At 41.7% G+C, this 20066-nt stretch overlaps 1 protein-coding gene across 1 annotated transcript in view; it reads left to right on the top strand.

Annotated features, from left to right (window-relative positions):
* Positions 1-20066, top strand: part of FBLN5 (fibulin 5) — a 64441-nt gene that overhangs the window by 15665 nt on the left and 28710 nt on the right. The window contains exons 2-4 of the mRNA XM_080396732.1: positions 709-763; positions 3150-3201; positions 4355-4597. Coding sequence (XP_080252858.1) covers positions 709-763; positions 3150-3201; positions 4355-4597 — 350 coding nt within the window. The remainder of the gene's footprint in view (positions 1-708; positions 764-3149; positions 3202-4354; positions 4598-20066) is intronic.

The following is a 20066-nucleotide window of genomic DNA, read 5'->3' as shown; positions in this document are numbered from 1 at the left end:
AGTGAAGAGACCCAGTAGGTCCCACTAGATGCTAAGATGATATAACTGGGGAAGGCTCCATTGAAGGTAGTAACTTCTAGTAGCTGATGACCTGGCACAGTGTGTCTACTTGCAGAGCAACGTATTACTCAAGATTGAGTAAAGGGACAGAATCTGGCCCTAAGAAAATGGATTAATCTCAAATATAGTCTCCTGGGGATGAAATGCGGTTTAGCGGTTAGAGCAACTGGCTTGGATTCAGGACCTCCTGCATGACATGTCTGCAGCCCTGCCAATGCATCGCACTGCGAGCTCAGGCAGGGCCTGTGCTCTGGTTTACCCATCTGTAAAATGTGTATAATGTGAAACAAAACCTTTTATAGTCTCAAAAGGAAGGTGTCAGAGAGGGGCAAAAATGCTTTATTGAACATTGCACACTTGTTCATTAAAGAGCTGCTGCGTGGGGTGTCATAAAAAATAGATTAGTTAACAGACACATACGTCTGATTCCCATCACAGTTGCATAAAACCACAGTAAAATGAGTGACCCTGAGATATGAATCTGGCCCACAGTTGTATTATTCCTCCTCCAGAGGCCAAATTAATGTTAGCAAAACTGTGGAATACACTGAAGTGTCACTAGATATTAATTTGTCCATGTGTATTGAATTCTATATAATGAGTCTGGATATCAGAATATCTTCAGCCTATTTTCTGTGCACATTACAGGATACTGACTGCTTTCACACTGGCCGTCTGCCTTTCAAGCCCTGGAAAAGCACAGGTGAGAGGTGCACGCAGAGATCTATGTACTGTTTTGTGCTGAAGTGCTATATGGCATGAGACTTAACTGGCTAGCAGGTGAATAGGAAGCTCTGTGGTCTGGGGTTTACATGAAAAGGAAGCTGTGTGGTCTAAGGGTTTAGAGGGGAGAACTTGGAGCCAGCAGGATTCTGGAGTTGAACATGGACTGAACTTATTGGCTCATCCTTGCCAGCTCAGCAAAATATCCCTGTAGAAACCTGGACCTCACTGAAAATCTGGTTCTGCCTCTGAGCTGAACACTTCTGGGAGAGGAAATAAGAAAAGCCATCCCATGAGAGCAGGGACAGCTCATTTCTGTGGTGGGGAACATCCATGCTTGAAAAACTTACTCGTATAAATAGTAGTTTTCTGTGTATAGCAGAATTTTGTCTTAAGATGTTTAATTTTTGGACTGTGATCCTGAATGACTGCATCCTAGTTTACATTTTAATTTATGCCTGAAATCATTTTTGTTCAAGAGGCAGGACTTTTGTGGGTGTATGGAAGTAAATCAGTCCAGTTCTTGAAATAGCAGAAGCATTAGTTCTTTGTGTTCTTGGACTTTAAATTAGGAAAAACAGTTCCCAAAGGCATGTTAAGTTTGGATTCCTAGTTGATAATCCAGATATACTCAGTGTCCAAAGCTGTGTTTCTAAATACTTTTGCCAAAAGTCTCTGAAGTGTACTTGTTTTTTTTCTACTACATTGAAAATTTCCTGCACATAGCACACATTGATATTTTTGTGAAAATCAGATCTGTATGGAAAATGGTTTTCATGCCCCTGGAGAACCGACTTCAAGGTTTTGTTTTTATAATTTTAAAAATACTGTTTCCATTGTGATTTTTATGAACATCTTTTACCTTAAATCAATTGTTGCTGTCTAAGCAAAAAGCAACTTGAAACCAAGATGATAGCAGTTAATTCCTAGAACAAAGTTCTAGAAAGTTGTTGAAACCAGTTCTACAGTAGTTTCATATATGCTTCTGAATCATCATTTACTGTCCAAAAGAAAATAATTTTGTTCAAAACTACCTTAACTTTTCCTGCTAACCCAGGTGTAGTGTATACACCACAGCACAGACGAGAATAAAAGGTAGAGTACGTACATTCTTTAAAATACGTGGCTGATTGTACATTCTTCCATCAGAATATCTTGGCTTTCCACAACATGGTACCAAAACATCTCAGAATGCCAAAATAAATGAAAGCAGAATTCCTTCATACTTGTTTGACACTTCTAGCAGTGGTGTTGTGCATTCATCTGTGCAAGTGGCAGGTGCATTCCAAACAGTACCATCTGTTTCACTTTGTGTCCCCTCCCTTGCTCCTGCCATGGCCACTTCCACTGACTTATTCCTCTAACCCATTGCCTCCTATCTACAACCTACTACCTTTCCAAGCATGAACCCAAGTACTTTACTCTTCCGCTGATTTCTTCCACAAGGTCCAAAAATAAGTGTCTTCATCATTTAGCTATAACAAAAAAGGAAAGTACCTTGAGCGCACTCTGTCCCTCTGCTACCTCAGTGGTTCCTGTTCTGGATCTCTCTTGCTTGCGTTCCTCGGTATAACCTATTTACTGGCGGGATCCCATGCTTGTGTCAGCTGTTTGACCCACGGCTAAAAAGCTGGAGGCCCACCCAAAAAACTAGGGAGGAGCAAGGAATGGTTTTAGTGGGCTTTGACACGATCACCGCCAGGACCCTCACAGCTCTGGAAGTGCTGCGGGTTACTGAGGAGGTGCCCACGACTCAAGGTGGCAGCCCTGACAAAGACCAGCGCCACAGGGTGGGAAGGAACAAGGCCCCCAGTAACCTTGCAGGCCTAGGATGTGTCATCTAAAGGTTTATGCTCCAAAAACCAAAAGGCTTGGTGTAAATGAAAAGCCTTACTTTCATTAAGCTTGTTATGTTTTAACTGTGGCTTAAGTTCAGTCAGATGGCTGACGTGTTGAGGCAGATGTACCAAACAGACCGTCCGTGGAGTTCTAGAGCCTGTTAGAAAGGTTAGCTAGTGTCTTTTAACTGAGCATCCCCCCTGCCCCCCACCCCGGCTTTGGCAAAATGAGCCCCCCTGCCCCAGCTCTGGCAAAAAGACCCCAAAACACACGACTAAGTTCTCTGTGAACAGACGGTGTGGAGCCCATCGCAGGTTACGGCGGGGCCTGCCTCTGAGCTAAGGGGCTGCCCTTGTGCTGAGGCCCCAGGTCTGTGCCTTGCTGGCTGCCCTCTGGGGAAGGGGCTTTGGTTCGGTGTGCTGGGAACTGCTGGACAACTGTACTAAGCAGAATAATCCAGATGAGCATTTGACTCTGCAACCCTCTCCTTTCACAGTCACTGACTGTCCTTTGTTTTCTCATTTTAGCAACAATGCACTAATGGGTTTGACCTGGACCGTGCCTCTGGGCAATGCTTAGGTAGGACTTTAATTAAACCAGTACGTTTCAATTGGGGTTCAGAAATCCTGACTTTACTGAGTTAACATTGTGCTGTTGTTAGTATGTTTTACTTGAAAAGTTCTTGCTGTGTGACACATATGTGTGTTTGTATGTATGTATATACAAAAATATAAAGATATATATATAAAGTGTGTGTGTGTCTGTATGAGCACGAGTTTACTCCAGTCTTTGACACTGTTGAGATACTAATGGGCTGTCGGTGTTTCTCAAATAGCAATGATGCATTTTGAAGGGAGCTTGGTCTAGTTGCCAAATGACAAGGGTTGTTCACTCTCCTTTTCCTCCTTCAAATTCAGTATTTACAGTCTTTGTTGGCAGCCTTCACCTGGAGGCTCAGATAAAGTCTACCACAGCTCCACGTAGAAACCCCAAGTAAATTGTTGAGGTGATATAGGGAAACACACCCTTTGCCCTATAGCATCTTTTTATCAATGGCACTCAATCCTCAGGGCAGCATTTTCTGCATGCATTAAAGTCACTCAAACAACAAGGGGAAAAAACAGCAACAGATTGCTTGCTCTGTTGTTGCTGCTGTGTCCCGAGAGCCAGGCAAGTCCTCAGTTTAGCCAAACTATTTGTACCTTTCTCAATTTAATTTGGCGATGATCTCAATCAGAGCAAGAAAGAGGCCTGAACTGCATCCCCAGATCTGAACATCCCTAACTTTTTCTGTGGGAGGGAACTTAGGAGTTCCAAATCAGGATCCAAGTTTCACAGCTGGGCAAACCAAACCACCAGTGTTTGAAATCCCGATCTGCATGTTGTGGTTTGGACAGACCCTCTCAGAGGAACAGGCGGTAGCATGCTGTAGCCATGTGTAAATCAGTGTTTAAACTGAACATTTATGGAATAGCAAAGCAGGCTTCCCCTCTCCCTCCACCCTCTAATAGTGAAGCAAAAGAAGTAGAACACAGGGTAATGTTGAATATATGGGATGTTTCCTGGTTTGGTATGATCTAACTTCAAAATAAGGCTCGACAAGGAAGGATTAGCTTTTCCGTTCAAAGAGAGTATAAACTTTTTTAGGAAAATCTAAGAAAAATGTTAAGTATTTTTTGATAGGTTCCATTCAGAAGCAATCACTCATTTAACTTTTGCAATTTCTTTCCAGATATTGATGAATGTCGGACTATCCCTGAGGCCTGCAGAGGAGATATGGTGTGTGTCAACCAGAATGGTGGCTATTTATGTGTACCCCGAACAAACCCAGTGTATCGATCACCATATCTGAACCCTTATTCAAATATTTATCCACCACCCCCAGCACCAGGCCCCATTCCTAACTACCCTACTGTTACAAGACCTTTGATGTGTCGATTTGGTTACCAGTTGGATGAAAACAATCAGTGTGTTGGTAAGTAGTGGAAATATTTATTCTATATTTTTATTTATATTAAAGCTTATCTGACATTGCAGAAACAATTGTCCTGCAATTGTCCTTTTGTTACTGAATCACCCAGTCCCAGTACTTTGAAGTTCAGCTCCATGTTTTTTAAAGGATATGAGCTGTACATTTCATATGGGCATTATTCAATGCAAGCTAAGATATGATTTAATCCTATTATTTAATCAGGAAACTCACTTTTATGAGAGGAGCAATGTTTTTATGAAATAACTATCTGATGGCAGGTGGTTTGTCAATGCATCAAAGGCATGCTCATGATGCTCGTGATTCTGTCCTTGAGAGAGAAGGTGGCCCTCTATTTGAAGTGTTAGATGGGAACTGAGGAAAACTTGATTCAGTTCTTGGCCATGTGTGACCTTGTTCAAATTTCTGGACCTTGGTCTTCCTTCTGTAAATGGTAAAATAAGAATTGTTTCCTCCCATGCTGTGCATCCTTCACTTGGACTATAAGCCCTTTGGAGCACATACATTTCTTAACTTAGAGGGTGGTACACAACTGTTAGCACTGCCATTGCTTTAATGACTATAGACTCCAGCTGAGACTGGAAGTCCCTTGTTCAAGGCACTGTGCAAACAACACATGGGGAAAGAATTGCTGCCCCAACAGAATGCTGATGTTGTCTTAGCATCTTAATATTCTCAAGTCTCCAATATAGAAAAAAAAAAAAAAAAAAAAACAAAAAAACCCCAAACTATGAAAGATGTCTTGAGTTGGTAGTTTTTCTGCTTTTGCATCTTTTGCTAGATTCTGATTCTACTTATACTGCGCTTAACTTAATGACAAGGTGTTACTCAAATTTAAGGGACGTTTAGATCATATCCTCCTGGTTTGCTTGCTTTTGATAATGACACGTTACAAAGGAAGGGAAAGAAAAATTCTGAACTACATGGAAGTAAATTCCACTGTCCAAAATACTTATTTTGATGCCAGACTTGGAATCCAGAGATCAGGATCAAACTGATGCCTCGGGGTAAATAGTGGCCCAGGTCTACTACAAAGTTAATCTATAACCACAACCACTACTTATTTCTCTATCTCAGATGTCCTAATGAAAGTGAGATTTTTATCTGTTAATACTTGTAGCTAATTGTCTGAAGGTTTTTATCCAAATTTTTGTTGAAACAGGACTGGTCTTTGACAAGGAAAAAAGCTGAAACCACACAAGATACAAGCTTTCAATAGAGAATTTTGCCTGTCTTTAGACTAAGGAACTCAGAACATTTCTTTTTTTGAATGCTGCTGCAGAACAACATAAGAGCTAAGACTGACTTGTCTTTTAGGCTGATTCTGCCCTATTGTCTGACATTTCTGGCAGGACTTGGTTTCAGCTGATGTACTTTGTTTCCTTCCCTTGTGAGGAGACCATGATGCTTCATGGGAGCTGTGAGAGTCTGGATTTAAATTCAGCTATTGCAGCACATTTTTCTGTCTTTGAATCATTGCCCTCATTATGTTCCAAGGTGGGAAAAACTTATTTTCTCACCAGCACTAGCAGTAATACCTACTGGAAAATTTTACAAAAACTGGTTTTTTTTAATGAGGAGTCTTGAAATCCCGGGATAACTGATGAGTTTGCTGTAAAAATAAGCATGTATACTGTCCAGTCCTTTGAAAACTGCAACTAGTCCTTCTCATCTTAGCAAACTTATCAACCTCAGCTGTTTTATGTACTGACTTGCAGATTTCCAGAAGTGTTTTCATTTTGCTAACTTTGATGTAGACAAATCAGGAAATGGGACAGTTAATGGAAGAGTGCTGAAGTCAAAGTGAAAATTAAACCCCTATATTTTACTGTTTGGCCTGCTGCATGCAAACCATACTAATCAAAACAGGTGGATTTTGGAAAATTTTGCAGTGGACCTTCCAGCCTGTGAAGGGCTTATATGTTCCTATCCATGCCGGCAGAAATGTGAGGACTATTGCTTTCTCGAGTCAGAGCTGTTCACTTCTTTAACTTTCAAATACAGCAATTTAACTGTGAGGGAAAATTTGGTGAATAGAGACATTGACAAGAAAAGATTGTAAAGGACAGACGGCCATTTGAGTACCACAGTGAGTTAGGAGTGGTTTTTGAAAGTCTACACTAGGTTTGAATTTGGGCAGATGGTGGATCATGTTTGTGTTAAAGGAAGAAAACCAAATCTTAAAGAAAACAAGACCTGTCTGTGCTGGGGGTAGATTTCATTTCTCATTTAGTGAAATCCTCTGGAGACATTCACTGCCTTGATGCAGTATTTATTTGTGTATCTGTGTGCCCGAGGATGGAAATTGTGGACACCAAGGGAAGTGGTACAAGTACATGTCTTGCTGCACTGGTGGTAGAAAGGCGTGATCCCCTGTTCCCAGGACTTCTGGTGCAGTTAATAGGGTGATGTGCAGTTTCATGCTTGAAGGCCTTGGGGGCAAGACACTGGGAAACCTTGACAAGGTCCTCAGGATCAACCAGAATTTTGCCCAGGTTATTCAAGAAAGTCTGAATCACATGAATCATGGCTCCAGCCTATTATAAGCTAATTATAAGCATTGCTCATGTTAATGGTACTTTAGTTGCTCTGTGCTTCTCTGCTTGTCAGCATTCAGCATGCTCTTAGGATATGAAGCACTTCAAGGATTGATTTTATGGTGGGATGGTTGAAAAGAGAAAACTGGAAGCTATGTTGCCCAGTAGCTGAGCCACTATATAAATTACAGGCTTGTTATGTTGGTGTCCTGGCACCGTCTTCCAGCACCTTCTTTCCAAATAAAATTAGTCACAGGTATTTCCATTAGAGGTGATGAGACTGTTTGCTATTGACTTCAGGGGAAACAGAGCTATTCTAACGCCAATGTTTGTGAGAAATCTCCAGTTTTAAACAGCGTATACATTTTTGTCTGGTCAGATATGGAGTTACAGGTCTGGGCCACATTTTCTATTGTTAGGCCAACAGAAATCTTTACTTTCTCTTTAAATTCCAGTCAAAACAGCTTATTAAACACAGGAACCTTCCCTGGGAGATTTGCAGTCTCAGCTTTGAAGTGCTGAGCTTCCAAAGTGAAACAGAATAAAAATTTGATCTAAAAGCTGTATGAGATTTAACAAGCTTTTTTTTTTTTTTTTTTTTTTTTAATCCCCACCTTTGTCAGAGCTGACAGAAATGTAGGAAGGCTGTGAGAAGGTCGCTTTGTCCCAGCCTGGCATCTAGCCTGCCTGCCAGGGCTGTGCGTTCCCTGGCTCTCAGAGGAATCTGCACCCCTGGTGGTTCAAATAACATTCCCCCTCATGAGGTGTGGCTGATGTATTCCAACACAACAAAAATAGAAATATAAGCCATTCTTCTCCCTTTCAAGCTTTTTTGGCCATATCCATTCTGGCCTGGATGGTCACAGACAGGGGTAAGGTGTTCACGTTCCTTCCCCATCCTGTTCATCACTCGGTCTTAGCAAAACTCTTATCTCCAGATCTCGTCCTTTGTGAAAACAAAACCTTTCCTGGCACAAGTGCCTCCCAAAGATACCTGTCAGTGACCACTTTGCCCAATCCTGTGTCCTCTGCATGGTGCAGAAGTAGCTGTAGCCATTTGTGGCAACAGGCAGAGAAATATTTTAATGATAATTACTTTTAAAATCTTCTGTGTGTTTGATTCCCAATACGTGGTATTCTTACCCCTGGAGCTGCTGAATGCTTTGTATCTTGTATGTGTAAATGTCCTGTGTTTTCAACAGCACGAAGTCTGTGTACACTCATTCCAAAGCAGGTTGGGACTGATTTATAACCACAATTAATGCTGGAATAAAAGACCACATACAGGAAAAAGCAAAGAACATCTAGCACAAGAGCACTGCTTGAACTGTTTGTCTTCTAAAGCTACTTCTCTATAAATACAAAATGGTTAGTCATTATAATGATTTTTTGTTCAAGGAACTTGATCTAGTAACTGTTGACAGGATTAAACTGGAGCAAGGGCCCGTGTTCTTGCATTATACATTCATATGATGAGGGCTATTTCCAATTTCCCCTCACTCCACCTTGCTGTTTCCTGATTTACAATGATCTTTAAAACACGCCTCAAGCACAGATCCTTCTGGGCATTGTGGAAAGAGCTGTAATGGGTGGGCTCTTGTTTTTGCTTTCTCTCCCATTAATGCATGTGCACAATGTGTGGAGATGCTGGGGGTGTGGAGGCATCTAAGAGAGTTAAATGGAGGAACTGGAGAAAGCAGACCACAAAGACATAGAAGTAGGTGTTAGGAAAGGTGTAAGCATAAGGCAAGATGAGTATGACCTGCAGGCAGAAAGAAGGGAGGAGGCCAGAGGCATTAATAAAATAGAAAAAAGGCATCGTCTTCTAGAAGAAAGAAGCATAAAACCAGGGAAATGGAAAGATGCTTTTTCCAAATGTAAGAGAGAACTGTTCTTCGAGGCCTCATCTGTAGAGCAGTCATTGCTTCAGATTTCCTCATTTCTCAAAGACTGCCAGGACCTCCTACATTCCCCCCCTACATGTCCCCAGCCCTACATTTGTGGAGTGAAACTAGTGAAACTTCTTCCTTCAAAACATTACTTTTGCACAGATGGGTTTTAGATCATTATCATTTATATTGTAAGTATACCTAAAACCCACATCCAAGCTGCCATTGTACTGACCTGCCCTGTGTGCAGCCTCATTAAGAACAGCCTATGCCTAGATGAGGTTTCAAGCAAAATGAAGGAACCAGATGTGCATGTCTGGGAAGAAAGAAGGGAAATGAAGATACAGGGAACTGAGAGGAGGTGCCCAGGTCTTGTGGCAGGCCCACAGCTGGACTGGGAATAGAACCCAGAATTCCTTATCCAGTGGCTTAGCCACTAAGCCAAGCTGACTCCTGATAGTGACTTTTCTAGTGACCTCTCTGGGCATATAGAAACGGGAGGAAGAAAAAGAGGGAAATGCAGCAAGGAAATTATGCCTTGAAAGGGGCTGTGTAAAGAAGAAGAAAAAAATGGAATCTGCTCCTGCCATGGCCTTTTTTAACCCTATTTGGTTCAGCTCTGTCTGTGTCTTTCCCCTTTCCTCTTGGTCTGTGAGACCTGAAGACTATGCATGTTAGGGCAGCACTGCCATCATGTCCAAATTAGCTAGGAAAAAAAAAAGAAAGCTTGCATGAGAACAGGTTCCACAAGAGGTTTCAGGCAGCCTACTGAAAGGATATGTAATTGATGACAACTCCTCATTAAATTAAGGGCCATGTTCTGTAGTCTTTATTCCTAAGGTGGTTTTCCTATTGGGTTTTGTATGGGGAAATGTAAATTTGGACCTCAAGCTGCTGTAGTAACAGAAAAGTTGCCTCTAAAGCATCTCAAGAAGAAGCTATAGTTGGTAGCTAAGTCTTGGGTTGGAGGATTTTTCATTCAGATTCTGACTTTGCTGTAGATAAACATGCTGGGTATTTTGGGGCTTCAGGTCATTCTGCTAGTCCTTACAGTAGGGTCATTCCTACAGAAATTTGACTATCAATAAATGTATCCTTCCCCAGCAGAATTTACCAAGGAGGATGAGCGTGGAAATGCTACTTTCACTGAAGTGAATCCATTTCTGGTGGAGGAGTTGGCTTTATACATAATATTGCTGTCCTTATCTGTCTGTAGCAGGGTAAACTGCGCCTTCTGTGGCTTAGATTATTCCTTTCATTCCTTGCTAAGTGCAGTGTGGGAGAAGTATGGTCTGGTGGTTAAAGCACAGGCGAGTGCTTTGTTTATTTGTGAAGCTTCTACTACTCACAGAGAAATAAGTAAAACTGAACCAAGAACTATAACGTGCAAGCCAGCAAGGCTGGCATGTTATTAAGAAAACTGGCATCTCCGTGCACTGGAATGCAAAGCAGCAGACTCCTGGGTATGGCAAAGTGTAACAGTTATTGCAAGTCCGTCATTCTGTATGTCAGTGCCTTTCAAGCGTCACTGACTGACTGTATTTATGTGTGATGATGTGAGAAGGGAAAATAAACACTGAACTACAGTCATTCTGTGTGGATATCTGGATAGTCAACTGGAGACCATAAACTTTTAGACCTCTGATTACAGGCCCCGTTGATTTTGGTGAAGGTTTTATGGTCTTGGAGCAGGAGTTCTTACAGTGAATGTATTTTTTAAAATAGCTAACTAAATAATAACTAAATGAAATAAAATCAGATTTAAGTTAATCTGTCTTGAGCCTAGGCCACTGTAGCTTATGGTTGGGGAGTTTGGTACCATGTTTTCCTCCCGCCAGACTCCTGATACCATGATAAGGGTTTCCTAGACATTGTGAGAGAAGAATTAACAGCTGGTCAGAAGACGACCTTATTATTAAAATCTGTGGCCACCAGGAGTGTTTGAATTTGCTTTCACCTCTAGCTTGAGCTAAACTGATTCTGTCGGTGGAAGTGTCTTCACCTGCTTATTGGGGTGTTAAGAAGTTTTCTGGTTTCTTCTGTGCTGGGAGCCAGCAGGAAAGCACAGTGACATACAGAGGGGGACAGCTGAATGATAACTTGCCATGTTACAAAACATAACTTTGGTTTGTTTGCAGAGAAAGGGGCATAAGCACAGAAGGGACAATGTCTGTGTCATCTTAGATATGCAGGCCACAGTCCAGACACAGGACGGTTAAAATCTCTCTAGACTGTGACCTCTCTATTTGCAGGCATGTTTCAGTTTTCTTTCTTTCTTGGAATTGTATGATACTTAGATACACAAGGTGTCAAGAACTCGGGAATCCCATCTCCCTTGCTTTTTGTAGACTGCAGAGGGAAAGAGCATGCAAGGGAAAGAGGTTTAACTGATACTCTGGGTTTTGGTTGGTTTAATGGCCTCAGTTAAGCTTGGTCTCTGAATTGGGGGTTATTGGTCACCGGGCTCTGAGCCAGATAATACATAGACTTCAGTTGTCACTAAGAGCTAGTTGGCAGGAGGTTATATCTGACTCAATTCAGAGGAGCAGTAATCGTGCCCAGCCTGCCATATCCTCAGGCATGTGCTGGCCAGGGCAGGCTCTCACCCCTGCTGTTAATCTCTGAATGATTCCTTAGACTCACTGCTAACAGCGGTTTGATATGTGGGGCTTTGTGGCCGCCTTGCCTTTATTATGTCTTACTTCCAGGGATTTCAGCAGTGCCAGATCAGTTAAAGCCACTATGTACCAATTAGCTCTGTCTGCTCTGGGGCAGATTTTGTGAGCTTTCCTTTGTGGGATAGCTGTCATGCAAGGAAGTCCCACCAACTAGACCATTGTAGGGCTTAAAAGAAAATTAAGTCACTTAATGGTGCCGAAAGATTGACAGACTTCATGAGTACCCTTTCCCAATTCATTGGCTCTGTGGCTTGTTCTCTCATTTTCCTATGGGTGTCTGGTTTGGCTGTGTTTGACAGTCCACGCCTAGCTTTCTGCTGGGACCCTAAGGGACTGTGGTTGCACGAGTGATGCCTTCTCTGCCTCCCTGTGGCATAACATGCAGAGTTCAGTACATGACAGTGTCTCTCCTTACCTGGAAGGCTTATTTATTTTCAGTGCCCTTCATAGCACCAGCAGTCAGCTCAGGCCGATGTTAATTTTTGCATGTATTTGTAGCACCCACAGTGCCTAGAGATGGCAGTGTTCTCAATAACTTAAAAGTCAGCGTTTTTCTTGGCCTCTCCCTTATATTTTTTGGGTCAGCTTTGTTTCTTTTCACTTGGTTCCAGCCTGAAATTGGCCATGGTTATATGTCACAATCAAGATGTTAAGCCAAAATATATAAAAAATATGAATTGGCTCCTTTGCCGATATTAATCAGCCAGATGGACCTATGTTTTGCCAGACTCTATAGGCAGAGGTAATGTGCTGGCACTGCTCCTTTGTCTTGTCCCTAAGACACCAGACCCATGACAGAGCTGCCACGCAGAAATAGAAGAGCTGTCTGACATTGTGTGGAGTTTAACATGCTCTTGACTCCTTCATCTGCCAATTGACTGGCTTCCCATTTAAGTAATTCAATGAGATGAGAGAATTTTTCAAAGTAAATAGAGCTACCAGAAGATGAATGGGAGTTACACACCACAGCCCAGTTCAGGGGAGCAGTTTCAGCATTCTGCCTTGTGGCTGCGATGTGCTGCCCGCTGGGGATGACAAGATGCCCTGAAGTCCATCTTCAGTTTTAACATCAGCAAAACCCTCTCTGCTTTTAGTTCTTTTCAACCATAACTCTTGGTTGTAGGTGCCCTGTAGTATTAGGCTATGCTGCAGTATGAGGAGAAAGATGGTCCGGACGATAGGGCAGTAGTATAGGTGATAAGACAGCTGAAATGAAGGCCCAGGTCCCCAAAGCTTGGTTAGGGCCCTCGTTCTCACTGACCTTCATCCTCAGTAGAAACTTAACACATAAATGCCCGTCAGTCTGGCCTGCAGACTTTTCCACAGGCTGCCACTATGACCTCAGACCTCTTTGTTCTATCTTGTTTTCAGAATTGAAAACTTATCTGAGGAATCTCAATATCTGAGCAATCAGCTTGGAAACCCTGGAGAGGTCTAGGTTTTCAGGCAGAGGCATTAGCACTTTCTGTAAGTCAGGGTGTGACAGAGTCCTCATTTGGGTACTTGCAAGTGTGTCTATACAAACTCATAAGTCCTGGAAAATTTCCTTAGCTTTTCTATGGTTTAGCTCTACATCAATAGCATGCTGTTATAGTTAGAATAAACCTGTTTGTGTTCATGAGGCATTCAAATACTGAAAATACAAGAAATGCTTCAGCTAGACAGGGAGAGCCTAGAAGGAAGGGAAGAGGTGTGCATCATAAACTTGCAGGGTCTGAATGAATCCATGATCTACTGCTTGGTCTGACACTGTTGCTTGGTTTGGGGTTTGGTTTGGTTTTCAACAAAAATAAATATGTGCTTTGTTTTAATATTTTGAGATTGTTTCTATTTTCCTTTTTTTTTTTTTAAGTAAAATTCTTGTTTTCCAGCCAGTTCCCTGACAGCCCCCTTAGTAAATGAAGCATTAGCTAGTGAGCTGGTAAATTGCCGACTGGATCAAAGGCATTAACTGGTTTTGTGGTACAACCCAACATATCTGTAGGTGATGCTGAATGGGAAGATTGTACAAACACTAATACATGGAAGTCTACAAAAGCTACAACTGTGGTCAGGAAATTAAGGGAATGGAAACCCAGCAGCAGATGAAAAAATAACCTAACACAGGGTCATCTGATGGAATATGAATGGTAGATGTCAAGAGCAGTGTAGCATGGGGCGGCTTCTGGCAGTGTTACTAAGACTTCCCTTCCCAGATAAGAGAGGGAGTAGTCCTTCAGTATGTTCTGCTGAGAATGGATCCAACCCACTGACACTAAGTGTAAGTACTTTACTACCAGATAAGTGTAGATAAATTTATGGAAATCTCAGTACAGAACAACAGTAAATTGGGGGCATTATTGAGGCTGACTTTGATCAAAAGACTTCAGTGTATTGTAAAGCTTGGGGTAAGATGACAGCAATTGGAACTGTAAATGTCAGAGAAGGAGCAGTTGTGCATGGTGGGTAGTACAAAAGAATGATTATTCCTGAATAGGGTATAATTTGCTGAAATGAAGGAAAACTACTTTTACACTGGACATAGTACAGCCCTTTGTGACAGTGCAGTGTATCAGGTTATAGAAGAATACGGTAGGTATGTAGTGGAGGAATAGCATAAAACCTATCAGCAGAAGCATTTAACAACTGCCTGGAACAGTTGTTAGCAGGAAAGGGTCTTGCACAAGTTGGGGGTGGGATAGGTGTTATCAGGTATCTTTAAATTGCTGTGTTTATGAGTCCTTTGATGCATTTCCAGCTTCCAGTGTGCACAGAGGCACAAAAGAAAACAGTTTGCTTTATCTAACACTGCAGAGAAAAGTTCGTAGCACGGGTAAGAGCCTCCACCCGTTAAATAACAGTTATTGTCACTATGATGGAGTAAGGCAAAGCTGAGATAGCTTAAATGGGTTGGTAGCCTGACATCCCCTTTCCAAAGGAGGAATCTTGGAGCAGTTCAGAGTCAGTTTGCCAGACTGCCCTGGAGCAGAAACTGGGCCAGGGAGAGGCGATATGGTCTGAAAGCTATAGCACGCTGCTCATTTCCTGCTATCGCAACCCCTGTGGGGAATCCCAAACCAGGCATAGGCTGGAGCAGCCTCGGATCATGCTCATGTATTTCAAAGGCAGACTGCAGCAATATATAATATGCTGGTTGCCAGCAAATCACTAAGCACTGCATCTGGATCTTTAATTCAGGAGCAGATTGAAATTATTTTAATTAAAACCAGGGCTGACTTTCTGATGGAATAGCCCAGAACTGTGCATTGACAGCTATCAGTTCGTTTCTTGCAGTCACCCCAAAAGACTGTAGCATGCCACCTTCAGGAAGGAGGTGTTCTTCCCCACCAAATCAGTGCTATTTGAAAATTAGGTTTTGTAAAACCTACATTATGTTATTCAGGTAGTGCATGGCATTTTGAGGCAAAATTCTCAGTGGAAACAGTGATATTTTTATATATATATTATATATATATATATATTTATTTATTTATTTTGCTAGCACCATGACAATTTGGCTCATTGACGTTTTCAGGAAGTTTAACTAGCCATAGATGAAAAATGGCATAAGAGAATAAGATTTTTTAACAGGGTTACACGTAAGACTTCCAATACTATCTATGATTTTAATTGAAAAAAATGAACATTTTATCTCCATATCAGTTTTTTAAACCTGAGTGTAGGTTTGAGCCCAGAGAGCTATGGCATAGATGTGTCCTACACAGACTGGAGAATACCTCTAAATGTAATTAGCAGCTGACAATTTATAATATATCCATTAATGGCCAGCAGGTTATGTGCATTCTGAAGCTGTTAAGTGATGTACATTGTTACAAGATACAAAATACGATCGCACTCTGCCCCACCAAAATTTTAAGCTGATCTCTAGAAACTTGGGACATTAAACCATTTCAGGGATACATAATCCATCCTTGGCTCATTCCCTCTGACCTGGGAGAGATGTGAAATGCTGAATTAAGCAATATCTGCAGTATTTGATTGGAGATGATTAGAAAGACTACAAATGGTAAAATGCTAAGAATTTGCCAGATGTGCTTCTGTGTTGGAGATTGTGCCTTCTAAAATGTGCCTGCTTTCTTGCATGACCAGAGACCTTGCGGTAAATAAGGGGCTAATAAAGGAAAGTACTATGATAAAGGAAAAAATGTAATTTATCTCTTCACTAGAATAGGTCCACATGATGCAAAATTCACTGGGATGTGCCTTCTGGAAAGTAAGAGCAGGTGTTTGCTCCAGGGATAACCACAGACATTAAATGTTCTTGCTGGTTGGGAACATCACCTTTTTTGTTTGTTTATCCATTTACTTTTTTTCTTGTTGTTGTTGCCTAAACAGAACATGTTTTGCAGGCCAGGCTACTTGGAATTGGACCATTTGACTTGGGAATGCTCAGTGTGAACATGTGTCTTTCTGAGCTTTCATGGATACTGTGAGAGCTGGTGGGTCTGCCTGTGACATTGGTAATACAACTGGCCACATGTTCAGCCTTCAGCACTAGTCAGCAATTTTGGAATTCTGGTGTGAAGAAGGTAGACTTACCCTGAAGCTTTGGGGACAAAAATGTATAGAACTTTGTGTGAGTGGGCAGTCCTGATTCTAGCTGTGTTTGTACAGTATCCAATGACATAGTTCTCCCACCTCAACAGTTTCTAGTAAATTACGTAGATTCATAAAATATTGCCGCTGTGATGAACTACACTGATAAGGTTTACAACTGATCTCTACATACAAGCATTCTAAGTATTTTCTCTTAGCTACCTCCAAGAGAGAGCTCAGTGTGCAGTGAATTCCAGTTGCTTTCACAGGCACCCAATTCTCCGAGTGACACTTGTTCCCTCTTATAAGACATGGGCAAACAGAAGGGTATCCAGCAAAGGACCGCTATGGTGGTTTACTCTGCCTTAATTAAGATGATGAGGCTGGTGAGGGAATTGTATTGCTTGCTGTTATCAAGTGTCTAATGTGAGTGTATAGAGAAGATAAACCCAGGTGTTCATCTCGGAGGTGCACATGGACAGGAACAGGCAAAAGTTGCAACATGGGAAATTCTTATAAAACCTAAGGAGAAATGCTATCACTGTGAAGGTGGTCAAACATTGGAACAGAGGTTCATAAAGTTTGTAGCTAAAGGCTGTATTCTTGGTGAAATTCAGACCTCAGCTGGAGAAGGCCCTGGCTGAATTGCCCCTGCTTTGAGTGGAAGGTTGGACCATATGACTTTCAGAGCCATTGCACAAGGCATGTTTGAGTTGACTTCTGAGACTGCAGTGCCTGAAGTGCAGGAGCCTGTGTCTGGTACCTGTGCTAGCCTTTATCTAAGACACCCATAAAATGAAAGTGATAATCTATTTGTCACATAGACTTTGAATTTTAGCATTGATTTTAAAGTACTGTACAATCTTTGGATGAAAGCTCATATAGTGAAGTAGAAACAATAATCAGAAGTGAAGGATTTTATTCTCAGCTTTTCAGTGAAGTGAACCTTGAGTTTCACAGGGTGCAAATTCAGCCAAGACCGTCCAGATTAACACATCAGTTTTACGCCAGGATCAGTACAGGGGAAGATGATCTGCCCTTATCTTGATTGATTTATTGATTGACAGACAGGGTCCAGGACTCTTGCAAGTATTAGGTAAGCTTTATTAGGAATTTTCTTTGCTGCAATTTTAGCCCTACATCTTGTCTTGCCTGGGAGTTTCACAACCATCCACAACCTGTCATGGTCCTGCTCAAAACTGGCAGTTCTTGGAGCTAGACAGAACTCAACTTTCTGCTTCTAAAGGCTTGGCACATCTGCTTTGGGGGCTTATTATCTCAGGATTTCACAAATCTTAAGGTTTCTGTCTTAATTTATGCATTAAAGGTAACAAAATGGGGTTTAAAACAGAGAGGGGGGTGGGAGGAAGAGGGAGAGGAAGGGAGGGAGAAAGCTCTTTGAGATTAAACAATTCTTTTTCCAGGGAGCTATGAACTGAGAGTAAGGAGAGCAGGAGAACTGCCGGTAGACATCCACATCACACACTAATTGGAACAAAGTAAACCTCCCATATCCACAGTTTTTATTTATCCAGGAAGGTTTGCAACCCAGTTGGCTAGTGGCAATTTTTGGAACATTGCAAGCAAATGTGGCTCAATCATAAAACAGTGAATGCCAAATCTGAGTTAAGGCCAGTTATTTGAGTAGGGATTATAGGCCTTTTCCAATGATCACCACCACAGAAGTAAATAAATAGATGGCTTGCTATGTATACACTCAGAGGGGAATGTTGCCCAACATGCATAGCTCTTTGCTATTAACAGTAATGAGGACACAGATGTCTGAGACTGGAAGCCAGTATTTGCAGAGGATAATTCTCAAAGATTTTTTCTTCTCTACTGGCTTTTGTCCACTACCCATTCTTTGCTTACAAAAGAGCCCAAAAGGCCCTAACATTTATGCAAGAATTACCTTGGCTTTGTGGCACTTTTGAGACTGTTATAAAGCATCTGAGTTTCAAATCTGTCCATGTGTCAGCATGAAATACGAAAAAAAATATCTCCCCTGATAAGCTCCACAGTGCCCTTATTGCCAAACATAACACTCTTTCATAGTCGATCATGACAGCTCCTAGAGCAGCTGGTAAGGGTTACTGCCATGGGCAGAGATCTGAAGCTCTCCCTATCTAAGAAGGACTTCTAACTCCCACTGCCTGCAGAGCCTGTGGCTGCACCTGGGCAGACTAGCAATGTCAGTACCGAGTTGTGTATAGCAAATATAAAACTGCCCATCCAGGCACGTTCTGCAGGCACTGTTGGTGCAGCCAGGCTCTTCTCCCTGATTTTATCAGCTAAGTTCATGGAATAATGTCTTAGATTCCTGCAGGAAGACAAAGCACTGCAGCCTCTATTGCATGTGTGTTTGACTCATGCAGTGCAAGCAACATGAGGCAATCTACAGCCATGCCACCTCTGGCTGGAGCCTCCCTGCATGCTCAAGCCAAGTACCTTTGAATCCAGTCGTTTCCTGAATGAGATGCTGGTGATGATTGCTGCAGCTTTGTGAGAGACTAGTTAGTAATGAAACTCATATTACTATTCCTGTTCCCCACAATGGAGTTCCCTTGTTTCTATAGATACATGGGGTCTTCTTTTTAAAGGTTTCCTGTGAGAGTGACTAGAGCATCCATACTGAACTCTCTATAGGGGTATGTACACATTGCAGACCTAGAATCTCTCTTGTATTTTCAGATCTCAAATGCTTCACTCCCACAGTTGTTTGCACAACATGCTTGAGCAGTGGTTAAGCTTTTGTCATGTTGCAAATCTAAAGTGGCTGCCTTTTAATGGAAGAAGCAACCCTTCCAATAATAGTTTCTGTTATGTCCTGCAGGTGGATAGTTGTATCCTTTTGTTTTGATTGTGGCTTTAATTTCTGGATCGATTTGGATCAATTTCTTCTGCCATATTAAAAGTAGGGCTGTTCTTTTTACTAGTTATTGTGGTCTGTTCACAGTCTCAGACCTCTTTAGCATGCCAAAATGCTTGGAAAAGGAGCTCTTAATGACTCAGTTAAAATGTACGGTCAAGAAGTTCACTTATTAGAGGAAATGTAAACTGACCACCAATTGGCTAACCAGCTGGCTGGACTATTTGTGCTCAAAGCTCCCCAGGGAGCAAAAGTTGGAATAGCAGTTCTCTTAGTTCTCTCATGTTCTGTACCCTAACAGAAAAGTCTTTGAAATAATTCACTGGAGGAGAAGCCAATAGGATTTCACATGCATGTTTAAAAGCTTTATAAATAGTGCTTTAAAGTCCTATATTTTTAATATATTCCTTCTTACAGGGTCTTTTTAAACTATCCCATAGAACTGCAGGGAAAATACACAGTTCAGCCATAGAAAATTCACTTTTTCAGTGTTAATGGTTCTGCTGTGAAATTTTATAAGCCTTCTCTAGAGGTTCTTGTATAAGACTATTTCATATCACCCAGCAAAGGGAGAACTTTTGCTAGAGGTCTGTTTTAATTTCTTAGTGTACGTTTCCTGGCCCTGATTGCACATCTTTTTCATTTCCATTGCAATAGAAAGTGCCACTTACGTAACGTCCTAGCAGCTGGGAGCATTCTCAGTAAATGCTCATTGGCTCCTCTCACGACCCTACCAGGAGATCTGTGTAGCATATGATTGTAGAAAAGAGGTAATTTTGAGAAATGGGTAGTACAACAGTAACGCTTTATTTATTCAGCTGACAAATACCTTTCCTGCTGATGAAGATGAAACCATTATTAGTAGCAACTGCTTGGTACCTCCTAATTCAGCTGGTTCAGTGTTATCGGTGGGATGCTAACATATCCCTACCCCACTCTGGCACA

This window comes from Falco punctatus (assembly GCF_963210335.1).
Source record: "Falco punctatus genome assembly, chromosome: 7".
Lineage (NCBI taxonomy): Eukaryota > Metazoa > Chordata > Aves > Falconiformes > Falconidae > Falco > Falco punctatus.
This window is presented reverse-complemented; position numbering and strand designations above follow the sequence as displayed.